This window comes from Pollicipes pollicipes, unplaced genomic scaffold (assembly GCF_011947565.3).
Source record: "Pollicipes pollicipes isolate AB1234 unplaced genomic scaffold, Ppol_2.1 Scaffold_3447;HRSCAF=4054_pilon_pilon_pilon, whole genome shotgun sequence".
Taxonomy (NCBI): domain Eukaryota; kingdom Metazoa; phylum Arthropoda; class Thecostraca; order Pollicipedomorpha; family Pollicipedidae; genus Pollicipes; species Pollicipes pollicipes.
The window spans coordinates 6,102,127-6,115,450 of NW_023596297.1; the positions used below are offsets into that span (position 1 = coordinate 6,102,127).

Consider the following 13,324-nt stretch of genomic DNA (forward strand, 5'->3'; position numbering starts at 1 on the left):
CAAGAAAGGGTCGCTCGGCGTGTCCGGTCTGCTCGGGCCCGCAGCGGGGCTCCAGGGCGGGTCGGTCGGGCTTCGCCCCGAAGGTCGCTATGTTGGCGTCTCTGTGCCAGAAGGTCGACGTTCCGATGGGAAATAAATGGCCATGGTGTGCGATCGCGTGTAGCCACCGGTGAGCTCTGGAGTAAGGCATCGCGACGACCGGCCACCACGCCGTGACCAGAGTGGGCTCAGTGCGGGTGTGGACATGAACCACTCCGGCCTGCGTCGTGAGGTGACCAGGACAGAATCGGAGCGCGCCCCTGCGTGTATTATTCCAACGAGCAAAGACCATCACTGAATGTATAAATTACCACAATAGCGCGTGCTGGCGCGCCCACGCATCGGGGGCGAGTGACGAGGGGACGTGGCCTGCCAGCACGCGGCGAACACAGGGTATGCACGGGGTGGACTAAAACATTGTATACAGTAATCTCCACAAGCTCGCGGGGTCGGACGGGCCATCCGTCCGTCCCGCCCGTGGCGGACAGCTTGTGACGGGGCAGGCGGAGCGCACGGTCAGCGCCAGCCTGCCGGCCACGGGCTGGCCTCACAACATGCACACACACAGAGACACGCACACGGACGTCCGCCGACTAGGTGCACCGCGCTCAGTCAGCCTTCTTCTCGGCTGCCGGCTTCTGTGGGGCTGGCTCGGCCGGCGCGCCCTCCAGCGGCGGCGCAGCGGTCGCGCCGTCGGCCGCCGGCTGACCCCGGCGCTCCAGCATCTCCTGCGAGTAGCCGAACTCGTTCATGCGGCTCGGGTCGACGCGGTAGATGTAGCGCTGGTACAAGAAGATGAAGAAGACGACGTCTGCAGGCGAACGGAGCGCGGTCAGTGGCGCGCGGAGCTCACCCGACAGCGGAGGGGCGGGGGCACGCGGGGCACGCGCCGGCAACACCGCCGCCGCCTGCACGGCACGCTGCCATACTGTCCACTCCTACAGCGCTCAGGAAACGCTGCTACCCTGTCAATTGATACAAAACAGCTCGAAGATCGAAATCGCCGAACAATGGGCAACACAACGCAGACCATCACGAGCAAAACTCAGCACTGGATGGTACATTACAACATCAATGGCGCCGCTCACCGTCCCGCAGACAGCCAATTCTGTACATCATCGGCATCTTGATGACGAAGGCAAACATGTCGTCGATGAACGTGTTGAGCGCCTTGTACGTCAGCATGCGCCACGGCAAATGGGCAACCGACTTCATCTTGTAGTTGATGAATAGCTGAGGCGTCATCATGATGAAACCTGCCGAAAAAGCCGCGGTCGCTCAGGGCACGAAACACTCTGCGACGCCACGGACGTCACCAAGCAAGTGTTTTTAGTTGTTTATGCTGCTTTTAGCAACCGGGGTCGTGTCATGACACGGACGGCGGTTCCAGTTCATCACAGATTAAAGCAAGACTGCACAAACCGCCCGTTCCGTGGTCTTCAGAGGCGCACTTACCGAAGGTCAGTAGGAAGCCATACAGCATGGAGAGCACCCACGAGTACCAGCCCTTGTGCTCCATGTACACCACGCTGTACACGGCGTATCCGCCCAACAGCGGGAAGAGCGCCCAGGACAGGTACCTGAAGAACAGGGGGACGCCAGCCGTCACACACGCACACGTGTCCACTGTCGTCGCGCGGCGGCGGCGAGCGCGGCCTGGCCCCCGCTGACCGACCGTCGGACACAGGCCTGCGGCCGCGCCGGTGATCACCGCTGCTGGCGGGCACGGCTCGGCCGCCGGCGGCCGGCCGGCAGCACGTCACAGCCCGACTAGCCGTCCAGCACGCGCCCCGAGTACTGCCGTGACACACGTCCGCCATGCCCCGTTGCTCGCAACTGAGGAGGGCCCCTTGCCATCCCGTGCCTTTCAATCCCCAGCATACGCTTTTGTTGGTTTTTGTTTTGTTTTTGGCATTAGAGCCCTTTCGACCAGAATCGAACACACCCGGGCTATGGGATGACGTGGCTGACGCACACAGCCTGCCCCGGACAAGCGGGGCGTCGCGAGGATGCAGGATGAAGGGAGATCAAGGATAAAAGGGACGAATGTGTACGCTTTCAATTCACAAGCGTGGTGAGAGCTGAGCGACCTCGGCCGGGCACCAGCCCGCCGCCACAGAGTGATCACAGGCCCAGGCGACCTCGCCCAGTACCACGCGGTCACCACCCACCTGAAGGCCAGCTTGTCGTATTTCCGCGTGCTCGATTCCACGTAGGAGCCTTTGTCGGCGAACGTGACGCGTGGTATGATGCCCAGCAGTCGGTTCTGCCGGTCGATCTTCACGTCCGACACCTGGCGGACGAGGTAAGAAGCTAGAGTGAGGTGCGCGGCCACAGAGTGGTGCCGTGGCGATGACAGGCTTGACCAAGCATCCCGTCATATGCAAATTGCGCCGGACATCCAAAGAAAAGACATCAACGCCGGACTCACGTAAGTAGCTCACAGGCGTCCCAGCGCGGGAGCCGGTGGCAGAGCGGCTGAGCGCACCCTAAGTCGACCGGTCCCCTGCAGCTCAATGTCCCATTGCTCCGACAGCAGCAGAACCTTGAGCGTCCAGAGGCCATCTCCGGCGCGAGTTCACCACAGAGGAGCCGACACACGCACCCGTCCCGCTGGAGGCGCAAGACCTTCCCAACCGACCGCCGCACGTGGCGTGCGACGAGCTCACCTTGGTGATCTTCCATAGCTCGATCAGCAGACCGATGCCGCAGCTGATCTTGATGACGGTGTTGGTGTCGTTGTCCAGGACGTAGAGCAGAATGACGACCGCCTGGAACACGCCGAAGAAGACGGAGCGCACCGACAGGCCCTCCAGCGACTCCCGGTTGTTCCAAAACTGGATATCTGTAAGGCAGAGTGGTGTCTCAGTTAGTCTATGTGGCTGGACGTGTTGAAAGAAGCCCGTCAAGTTACGCCCAGGATGACTTGGAAGACACCACGGACCTACCAACTACTTACACGCATCATAAACCCACTTGATCAACAACATGAACGCAGCCAGCTCGGCTCAAGTAATGGCCCGTAGTGGGATAGCAGCGTCGCATGAAACGGGCACCCGTTAGAAAGCACTGCCGAAAGCATCGGGGGACAACAGGCATGTGACATCCAGTCAAGACGCCACCACTGAGTTTGTATCGGGCGGCGGCAGGGCAGACAGCAGCCGCCGCCCGCGAGAAAGCCGGTCACCCGCGGCGGCCCACCGACCGTTCTTGAAGGCGAGGAACTCGAACACGCTGTGCAGCAGCGACACGGCCACAGTCAGCGCCATCAGGTAGACGTTCGTCTCCAGGATCGCCTCCTTCATCGAGTCCTGGCAGGAGAGCGACCGGGCCGTCAGCGTTAAACGGCGCCGGTCTGCTGAGCACAGCGCCAGGCAGTGCCGGGGGGCAGGCCGCCACAGCGCCACACCAGACTGGCAGCAGTGGGAAGATGTCGAGAATTCGGGCAACAATCTGGACGTCAGGGCCGGACAGAGATGAACAGGACAGGACAGCACTGGACAGAAGCGGACAGGGCAGTGCAACACTGGACTGAGGTGGACAGGACGGTGCAGCACTGGACCGAGGCGGACAGGGCCGGACAGGGCAGGGAGGAGACGAACACGGCCGGACATTAGTAGACGATGCAGGACACAACCAAACACATCCAGACACGACAATGTCGGCACACGACACCGATCCCCGCGTAGATCACCACCGGCCAGCTGAACAGTTGACAGTGCTCGCCATCAGCGACGCTGCTCTGGCGTCCGCGCACGCCGTCCCATTGGTGCCAATGTGACGAGGCCCCAGTCACGTGACCCGCACCGCTGCCCCGACTGAGCCGGTGGATACCTCCCCCTCCCTGCCAGCCAGGCCCAGGGGTCTGGTCTAGTCCGCGACGGTCTGGGGAAGTCATCTCAAATATGACCATTCAGAATCTGACTCCCAGAATCTGGTCCGTTTTATTTTAGCCCGTTCCAGTGTCTTATCCTCCAATTCCAGCATCTTAAGCCGTTCTCACCTGCCGTGACCCCGGGCCCCTTATCGATCGGACATTTCACTTCCTCCCGTCCTGATACGTGAATTCTAAATCAGCTCGTACAAGTAGCCCAATTCCAGGTGCCCCCGACCTGTGACCTGCTCCTGACCTGATCGCCGTGTCAGTGTCCTGGCCATGGCGCGTGACCTGTGACAAGTCAGTGACCTGACCCCCCTCCCGTAACCTGTTCTGACTACCGCTGCCCCAGCCGACTCTGACCTAAGACTGGTTTCAGGCGCCCCCTGCCCCGCCCCCTTCCCTTCGTGCCGCGGCCGCCATCCACGTCGCACGAGCCTAACCTGGTCCTCGTCATTCTCTTCACCGGCGGCGTCTCCCAGCAGGCTCGCCGTCCACTTGTTCCGCATGCCCATGGAGCTGTACAGCTGGAACTTGAAGAACGTGATAGGGTGGAACGTGAGCAGCAGCTCCAGCTCCTTCATCTGTGGACATTGACAAATTACATCCGTTAGGTGCACAGCAAGCTAAACGCACAACGGAAAATAAAGTGAATTTTAAGCCAGCAAACAAACGTGGTCTGCCTTTCCTGCATTTCTACAATGGTTTCGCCGTACTGAACTGAGCAAGCACGACGGCTCAGAGCCAACTACCTGCTGGCAGAAGCGGTCGAACCCGCACGAGCAGGCCGGTCACCGTGTAGAAGCGGCCGACCCGCCGGACCAGGCCGCTCACCATGTAGAAGCGGTCGATCCGCTGGACCCGGCCGCTCACCGTGTGGAAGCGGTCGAACCCGCCGGACCAGACCGCTCACCGTGTAGAAGCGGCCGATCCGCTGGACCAGGCCGCTCACCGTGTAGAAGCGTTAGAACCCGCCGGCCCAGGCCGCTCACCGTGTCGTTGAGCGGGAAGTAGTCCTTGTTGAGGTTCCAGTAATCGTTGATGAAGAGGATGGGCCTGTAGCGTTCGCCGGAGGGCGTGAACTGCAGGTACTCGTCGATGGGTGGCACGAGCGCGGCGCGCGTCCAGGTGGTGAAGTCGTGCACCAGGCTGACCGTCATGTTCGGGTGCCAGTGCGACAGCCGCTCGGACTGGATCGTGTCCGCCTTCTGCGGGGCACACGGCAGCGCGGTGTCAAGCGCCGGCACAGACGGGAGACGCGCGCAGGGACACAGGCTGGGTACGGACGGCCGGACCCCTTCGAGACACGGAAACCGCGCAGGGAGCAATGTCCGCTATCGGACTATATTGTATTGTTTGGAAAACCGCTCGCCAGAACATTCCGAAATGGGATGAGCCAGCTGCCCGCTGGCAGAAGAGCGGCCTGGTCCGGCTTTTGAGATCGTTTTCGGGCATTTCAAAACTTCAGTTATTTGAACCCCGTTTCCAAGTCCCCGTCACTGTGACCCAAACGGCGATGGATGCCATTCCGAAAGCAAAAACGTCACAAGGCACGCTTCAAGATGTAATATAAAACTCACTCAACTGTACACAAAGGGTCAGTTGTCGTTCCATTCATCTAGCTCATTCCATTCAGCTACGATGCGTAGCATGCTTTCAATCCATGGGACGACGCTTATTTACAGAGAAAACCTTTACAGAGAAACATGCAGGCACACCAACGGCGAAAGGAGAGCAATGTATCTAACTAAAACACACATAACCATGCCCCGGACAACTCTCAACTGAAATTACGACATAACTGCTTCTTGCTGTGCATGCTGGTCTTAGAAGACACCACACCACGTCCTCTAGTTGTACACAACCGAATTTGCACATAATAAACCAACATAATAAAGATGGCGCGTGACCACGAGCGACGACCGGCGGCACAAGGTCGTCAGTGGGCGCCCCGGTCGGCCGGCAGCGGCACGGACGCGGCAGCGGTCCGAGCCGACGCTCGCGGCCGCTGGGGCACGGTGCCAGCTGGGGCGCGGCGCCTACTCGCCCGCCACCAGGTCGTCATTGGATGCACCGGCGGCCGGCAGCGGTCCGAGTCGACGCTCGCGGCCGCTGGGGCACGGCGCCAGCTAGGGCGCGGCGCCGGCCCGCTCGCCGCCAGGTCAACAGTCGACACGGCGGCGGCCGCGCACCGCCAGGACCGTGTCCGGGTACCGCGGACGGCTGCACCGCCAACGGGTCCCCGGGCGCGGCGCGGCACTTCACCGACGGCCGGCCGACGCCACGTGACGTGGTCATCGCTCGGCGACGGCGCAGGACCGGCGGCGCGGGACGGTCTGGTCCGGGGCGGCACGGCGGACATGCGCCGGACCCTCCCCGCGACGGCGCAGGACCGGCGGCGCGGGACGGTCTGGTCCGGAGCGGCACGGCGGACATGCGCCGGACCCTCCCCGCGACGGCGCAGGACCGGCGGCGCGGGACGGTCTGGTCCGGGGCGGCACGGCGGACATGCGCCGGACCCTCCCCGCGACGGCGCAGGACCGGCGGCGCGGGACGGTCTGGTCCGGGGCGGCACGGCGGACATGCGCCGGACCCTCCCCGCGACGGCGCAGGACCGGCGGCGCGGGACGGTCTGGTCCGGGGCGGCACGGCGGACATGCGCCGGACTCTCCCCGCGACGGTGCAGACCGTCAGCGCAAGCCAACGCTGACCGTACGCCCGAGCTGTCTGCCATCGTTACCGACAAGCCCTGCTGGGGTGACGCCACAGCTCGTCGGCCTCCCGAAGCCGGCGACAATTGTGAAATAGCACACGATCGTCGCGTTCGTAACCTCTCCGGCACGAAGTGGCTGCATTAACAGCCCAGTTGCGAAAACAGGCATGATATTTGTTTGTAGACAAAGAGCATAGCGTTACAGACGTCCTTCTTACATCAGCCGCCTTGTTGCTAATCGACTGACGCTGAAAAGCAGCAATGTCAGTGCAACACGCAGGCATGTTTGAAAACGTAAACCGAGCACTCGCTTCTCGGTACGTTACCACCACACGGCATCCACCCTTGATCGGAGGTCAGACGGGTGCGACAAGCCGGAAACCAGTGGCGGCACCGTAAAGACCCGAATATAATGAGCCCCGAAGTATGCGTCTTTCTTACCCGCCCGGAAAGACCGCAGAATGGGAGCGTTTGTTCTCCGCTGAATGGGCCGGAAAAGCCAGACGCAAATGACGTGTCCTCGAAGACACCATCTCGATGAAATACCTGACGTTGTCACTCCTCACCCCTCACTCTGGTCGGCCTCGTAATCGTAGCCTCACTCTACGCCAAGCCAGGACTGGGGCCCGACCGGCCGCTCCGAAACGAGAGAATGGCAGAAGATCAACGGGGGAAATGAGAAGCAGCCTAAAATCGATCCATACAAATTTCGTGAACAGAAAATAGGCTTTTTACCCTTCAACAAAAAAGTGTTCTTACTACAAAAACGGCGCTTGGATGGATCAATTGTCACATATCAGTAACAGCCGAAGCTACATTACATCGCTCGGGAGGGATCATCACTACGCCATTGTCCAGCTACCTCATCTGGGTAAGTCTGTTTTCAAAGGGAAGCAAAAGACATGTCAACCCATGCTCTTCGCTATGCTATTTTGACCAACAACACAACCAGACGTTCACAAAAACGGGCCGCTGTGGACCCCAAGTCATCCACCGTACCGCGGACATAAAAGGTCGGCACACTTTAACATCATTACCGGAGGCGGCGACCCGAGCCGAGCGGTCGCCGCCTGCAGGGGTCAGCGGCGGACTTTTTGCCGGCAGCGGCGGCCCGGTCACGGCCGGACGCGTCACCATGACGCGCGGGCCGGGCGGAGACCGCACCTCCGCCCAGCGGCGCGGGGTCAGCCTGGGCCCGCACCAGCCGCGGGCGGCTGACGGCCGGCCAGAGGCTCCACCGGGCCTACGCCGCCGCTCCAGCGGACGCCGCACGTCCACAGCTGGGAAGCGCCGCTCCGCCGCTCAGCGCCGCTCGTTCCACACTTGCCGTCGGCTACGCGGCGCGTGACGTGCAGCACCGACATGTGCCGGGCGACGGCCCAGACGCCGCACGGCGCCGGCCGGCGTGACGACTGACGTCACGACGACGACGGCGGCGGCGGCGGCGGCGGCGGAGGCAGCGCCAGTCGGTGACGATGGCTCGCCCCGCTCGGCTGCTGGTGCCGCTGGCCGCGCTGATTGCCGCCGCCGCCGCCGCCCAGTGGCTGGAGTCGTCGCAGCGCCAGCTCAGCAACGTCTGCGCCACCGTCACCAAGACCAAAGTGCTCTACAAGACGGTGGAACGCGTGCGCTGCCCGGTGCAGTCGCTTGAGTCGCTGATGTCGCGCGGCGGCGGCGCACGCTGCTCGCTCAGCGAGCTGCCGGGCCCGCCGCCGGCCACGGTCACCGTGCGGCCCGAGCGGGTCACGCTGACAGACGGCGGCGGAGCGCTCGGCCACGGCAGCCTGACATACCCCAGCGGCGGCTCCCACCTCAGCCTGACGCTGCAAGGCGGCGGCGGCTCCCACCTCAGCCTGACGCGGCCCGGCGGCGGGGCTTCGCTGACCCTGGTCCAGGGCGGCGCCGTGACGCTGACCAGCGCCAGTGCCGACTCGCTCAGCCTCAGCGGCGCCACACAGCTGGTGACAGACAGGCCGCCGCCGGCGCAGTTCTTCATCACCGACACAAGTCTCTCGCAGACGCGACCGCCGCCGTACGGCCGGCCGACGCGGCCGCTGCTGCCTCCTTTCGGCTCGTTCACAACGTCCAGCTACTACGCTCGGCCGCCGGGCAGCGGACGGCCGCCGGGCCGGCCGAACGGCCCTCCCCGACCGTTCGGCGGCTACCGGCCTCGACCGAGCTACACGAGCAGCAGCCGGACGGGCGGCGTCACCATGAGCCTGTACACACGACCGCCGCTGAGCGCCACCATCGACCCCAACCGCGTCTTCATTGTCGGCAAGGAGACCATCTACTTCAAGTAGCGGGCGGCGAGACGGCGCGCGGGCAGACGCAGTGAGTCTGAGTCAACGGTCAGTGCGGGGAGCTTGCCTGCGGTGCGGGTCCAGAAATAGATCGATCGGAGCGAGGCTGCACCAGTTACGAATGATAAGGCCCTCTGCAGGCAACGGTGGAAAGGGTAGACAGTGTTCACTTGCGAATACAACGTGATGTTTTTGTGGGTCTGATGACTCGCTGTTTTCATCGGTTCGATCGTCCATGTCAGACATGTTGCAAGACAGGGCCTGATCGAAGCGGATGAGTCGCCAGTGCCGTGTCCAGGAGCGTCGCACCACAGGACAGTCAGCCGGAGGGATCACGCGGCCGCGGCCCAGCCAATCAGCATCAGCCGGGGGTGACCCAAGGGAAATCGCCGAACCAGCCGTTGAAGAAATGCTTTAAGTTCCTGGATCCTGCATAATTTTTCGACGGGGTTTGTTTTGCTTTCATTGGAAAAGATCCTTTCCTAGAACTGAAGGCTGACTCGCGTGTGGTCCTGGTGTAGCACATCTATGGATGCGATGGGGGACGCGATATGTTTTGGGAGCCAGACATGCTCAGGTGCGGTGTATAAACCTGGCCTCAAACGGCTGGCTCACCATAAACCATTGGAGATGCATCACATCGGTGTCACGGTACCGGCAGGCCGCGATTGCAGGTAAACCATTGGAGATGCATCGCGTCGATGTCACGGTACCGACAGGCCGCGATTGCAGGCAAACCATTGGAGATGCATCGCGTCGGTGTCACGGTACCGACAGGCCGCGATTGCAGGCAAACCATTGGAGATGCATCGCGTCGGTGTCACGGTACCGACAGGCCGCGATTGCAGGGAAACCATTGGAGATGCATCCTTTCGTTGCTACGGTACCGGCAGGCCGCGACTGGTTAGTGCCGTCTCGGTGCTAGACCAGTAGTTAACAACATCAGAACACTGCCGTTACCAAACAATGTTGTATGAAGCACGAGCAGCGTGCAATGAATGCACGGTGTCATGCACGTGGTCTGATGTCGCCATCCATCCCTGTCGTATGTACTGAGAGCTGTTACCAATAATGGTACTAGCTAACACCGACGACACAAGCTCGCTCCAACATTCACGTTGGGGCGTTCGGACAATTCTGGACACCTCAAATAAATATTTCGACTCCATCCTGCTTCGGATTGAGTACATCGAGAGACCATTCTATCCCCGAACCTTCGCGACAGGTTTCAGTGGTATCCATGTCAAGGACATCCATCAGATATTTATTATAACATACCGCAAACTAACTGAAAGCTAAGGGATCTTCAGATGCAGAATTCGCATAATCTGCAAACACATGTGCTCCAAACCAAATCATATTTCGCGCCGTATATACCTCAATCTCTACACAGCTATTTCAGAAAGCTGCAGAACATTAAGTCGCACCCGCTTGCAGGTCTGACGTCACCAGCTGGGAACGCGTAGGCAAGAGCAGTGTCATCTCCCAATACCGGGTCAGGACTTGACGAATTCACGAGCATCCTCCGGCGTACTGTGAAACGACGGGAGGCCACAGCGGAAACAGAGCCACATATTTCGCCAATACCGGCTGTGGAGAACTTAAAGTCCGCCCTACTGACGATCTACAAATGTAGTGATCAACAGCAGCAACGCACTCCTCACGGCCAGCGTGCTCCCTATGCACCATTGCCAGAGACAAAACCTTCACGGCTTTAGGCATCGTTAGTGATGGTTTCTAGCAAGCTGCAAACAATATAACCTCCGCTGGATCGGTTGGTGGACCGGTGGACTGTAAGGTAGCATGCATCTGTGGCATACCCGGAGGATGCAGTTTGCAGGCAAGGAGGCAGCCAAACCAGCCTTGCCTGAAATTCGGGAAAATGACCGCTACGATCACGAATCAAGCACCAACTATTCTCAGGTTTTTTCAGCGTCGGGCTGTCATTGGCGGCGGATTCAAATTCAGTTCACTTGGCATTTTGAAATGCGAATTGAGGCAGCTGAGCACGCCACGTGGGTTAAACGAGGTTTGACGCCTACATTACGGTGTCTTTATCCAAGAAAGTGTTCTATGAGAGATGGGATTATATCCAGCGCCGTCTGGACGTCTAGTAAATTTGCAACACTGATGCCGAAACTTGCGAACGTTGATCAGAAAAACGTCCTCCGGGCCGGATTTGAACCAGCGACCTATGGATGCCTGTACTTTCCTCTACAGTCCACCGCTCTACCAACTGAGCTACCAGAGGCTGACGGAGGCGACCTCGAACGGTCCGGCCGTCGGCTGACTGGCCGGACCGGTTCCATCAGACCACGCCTCAGTATCATGTCCGTCACTTGCACTGACGGATCTCGGTAGGGATAGTCGTTGACCCCAAAACGGAGCAAGTCGTCACACATATCTCTCTGCGCTATAGTTTCGAAGAGGGGAGCGTGTTAGTGTCGGTGACAGGCTGCTGACGGCTGCCGGGTGGCAACTGGTCGTCTTTGTGACATGAGTGGGAGTCGCTGACGGCTGCCGGGTGGCGGCCGGTCGTCTTTGTGACATGAGTGGGAGTCGCTGACGGCTGCCGGGTGGCGGCCGGTCGTCTTTGTGACATGAGTGGGAGTTGCTGACGGCTGCCGGGTGGCGGCCGGTCGTCTTTGTGACATGAGTGGGAGTCGCTGACGGCTGCCGGGTGGCGGCTGGTCGTCTTTGTGACATGAGTGGGAGTCATTGACGGCTGCCGGGTGGCGGCCGGTCGTCTTTGTGACATGAGTGGGAGTCGCTGACGGCTGCCGGGTGGTAGCCGGTCGGGTTTGTCATGTGAGTGGGAGTCGTCGGAGGTAGTTGGGACGGTCTGATCCCCTGCCAGGTGGGGGCTGATCGGCCAGGCGTTCGACACCCCGAGTGTTCACAACCTGGCTAGTCCCATCGGTCTCTGTTGGATCAGTGGGAATGGACTGTCGCAGACGACTGCAGAGGTGGGCAGTAGTATTCACAAACATGGCATTCAAACCCAGCTAGATGGACGTTTCGGTGAAAATGTTCGCGTGCCGTTAAAGCGAACCACCTAAACATACCATGTACAGACATGCAGATATCAAAACGTTCGGACTAATCAGGATTGACCCACGTTGCTTTGTGGGCACAAATAGTTAAATGGAGTGTTCAATGGGTAGTAAAGCGTGTATGGTCTGCCTGCCTTCAGAATCTTCCTTATAAAACGTCCTCCGGGCCGGATTTGAACCAGCGACCTATGGATACCTGTGCTTTCCTCTACAGTCCACCGCTCTACCAACTGAGCTACCAGAGGCTGGTGCGTCGCGTTACTGACAGTCGGCCGGTCAGCCAACTGGCTCCGCCGCCCATCGCAGCCCCACTTTCACCACGCCACTCTAGTGCCCGCAGTCCGCGGTCAGCCCTAGTACAGGAGACTTGTCCTATCGGCGAACTTGTCTCTCCTGGCCTGACAGCGGCGTGCGACGGGCCACAGCCGACGGGCAGTTTAGAGCGGTGAGGATGGAAAATGTGTGTCACCACGGACTGGGAGGCGATATTTCGTGTTGGGTCCGCGGATGATAGGCGTTGAACGGGTCCGAAGACCGTGAGCTCCGGTGATCCAGGAAGGATAGTGGGCATTGCACGGGTCCGGAGACCGTGAAGTCCGATGATCCATGAGGTATAGTGGGCGTTGCACGGATGTGGAGACCGTGTAGTCCGGTGATTGAAGAGGGACAGTGGGCGTTGCACGGGTCCGGAGACCGTGAAGTCCGTTGATCCAGGAAGGACAGTGGACGTTGCACGGGTTCGGACACCGTGAAGTCCGGTGCTCCAGGAAGGATAGGGTGCCAAACCGTCGGAACACGCTCGGGGTTGAGAGAGCCAGACAGAACTTCCCCGAACACTGTTCATCCTTCTGCCCTCACCCTCGAAGATCGTACAGAGCGCCGCCCCAGGAGGATCATCACAACTCGAATACTGGTGAGGGACAGCATTCGCTGGGGGTGAGGGGGGGGGGGGGGTGCTAGGCTGTGCAACTGTTACAGCAGTTGCTGAGGTGCAGAATGCAAGGCATTGGAATTTGAGCCGAGATACGCCCTGACAAGTTGGTAATACGCAAGAATTTGCGGCAACGCTAAACAAAATGTCGTGGAGTGCGAACAGCGCGTCTGCATGAAATCTAAGTCACATTTAAATGGCGCTTTCGTGAGGACGTCGGATTTAGAAGCCTGGGATGGGAAATAAAGTCGCACTCATTGTATAACATACCAATGGGTGCATCCAGTGCTTGAATAGCGCGTGCGAGACGATTAGAATGCACGGGCGTGACAAAACATTGACTAACCTGAATAAATGAGACAAGGAATACTGCATCACTCGGTCTCCACGCTCAGATTCAGGTGCCTA

General features: G+C 60.2%; 1 protein-coding gene and 2 non-coding genes across 3 annotated transcripts; all 3 read right to left on the reverse strand.

The window, feature by feature from the left end:
• Positions 1-291: 291 nt before the first annotated feature.
• Positions 292-6,650, reverse strand: LOC119091540 (cleft lip and palate transmembrane protein 1 homolog). The gene is made up of 9 exons (XM_037214348.1): positions 6,633-6,650; positions 4,909-5,124; positions 4,360-4,500; positions 3,245-3,350; positions 2,709-2,884; positions 2,211-2,332; positions 1,495-1,619; positions 1,128-1,295; positions 292-850 (listed from the first exon to the last, which is right to left on the reverse strand). The coding sequence occupies exons 1-9, from the start codon at positions 6,648-6,650 to the stop codon at positions 648-650; spliced, it is 1,275 nt and encodes a 424-aa protein (XP_037070243.1). The 3' UTR covers positions 292-647.
• A 4,446-nt stretch (positions 6,651-11,096) lies between these two features.
• Positions 11,097-11,183, reverse strand: TRNAY-GUA (transfer RNA tyrosine (anticodon GUA)). Its single transcript is given in 2 exon segments — positions 11,097-11,132; positions 11,147-11,183. It is a non-coding gene; the product is annotated as a tRNA-Tyr (tRNA).
• Positions 11,184-12,143: 960 nt separating this feature from the next.
• On the reverse strand, positions 12,144-12,230 carry TRNAY-GUA (transfer RNA tyrosine (anticodon GUA)). Its single transcript is given in 2 exon segments — positions 12,144-12,179; positions 12,194-12,230. It is a non-coding gene; the product is annotated as a tRNA-Tyr (tRNA).
• Positions 12,231-13,324: the final 1,094 nt, after the last annotated feature.

Bases quoted from the DNA above. Each gene is read 5' to 3' on its own strand.
- LOC119091540 (XM_037214348.1), bottom strand. The intron at 3,351-4,359 runs GTTAGGCTCGTG...CTCTCCTGCCAG, and splicing joins AAGAGAATGACGAGGACCAG to GACTCGATGAAGGAGGCGAT. The intron at 851-1,127 runs GTGAGCGGCGCC...GTTCGCCTGCAG, and splicing joins AATTGGCTGTCTGCGGGACG to ACGTCGTCTTCTTCATCTTC.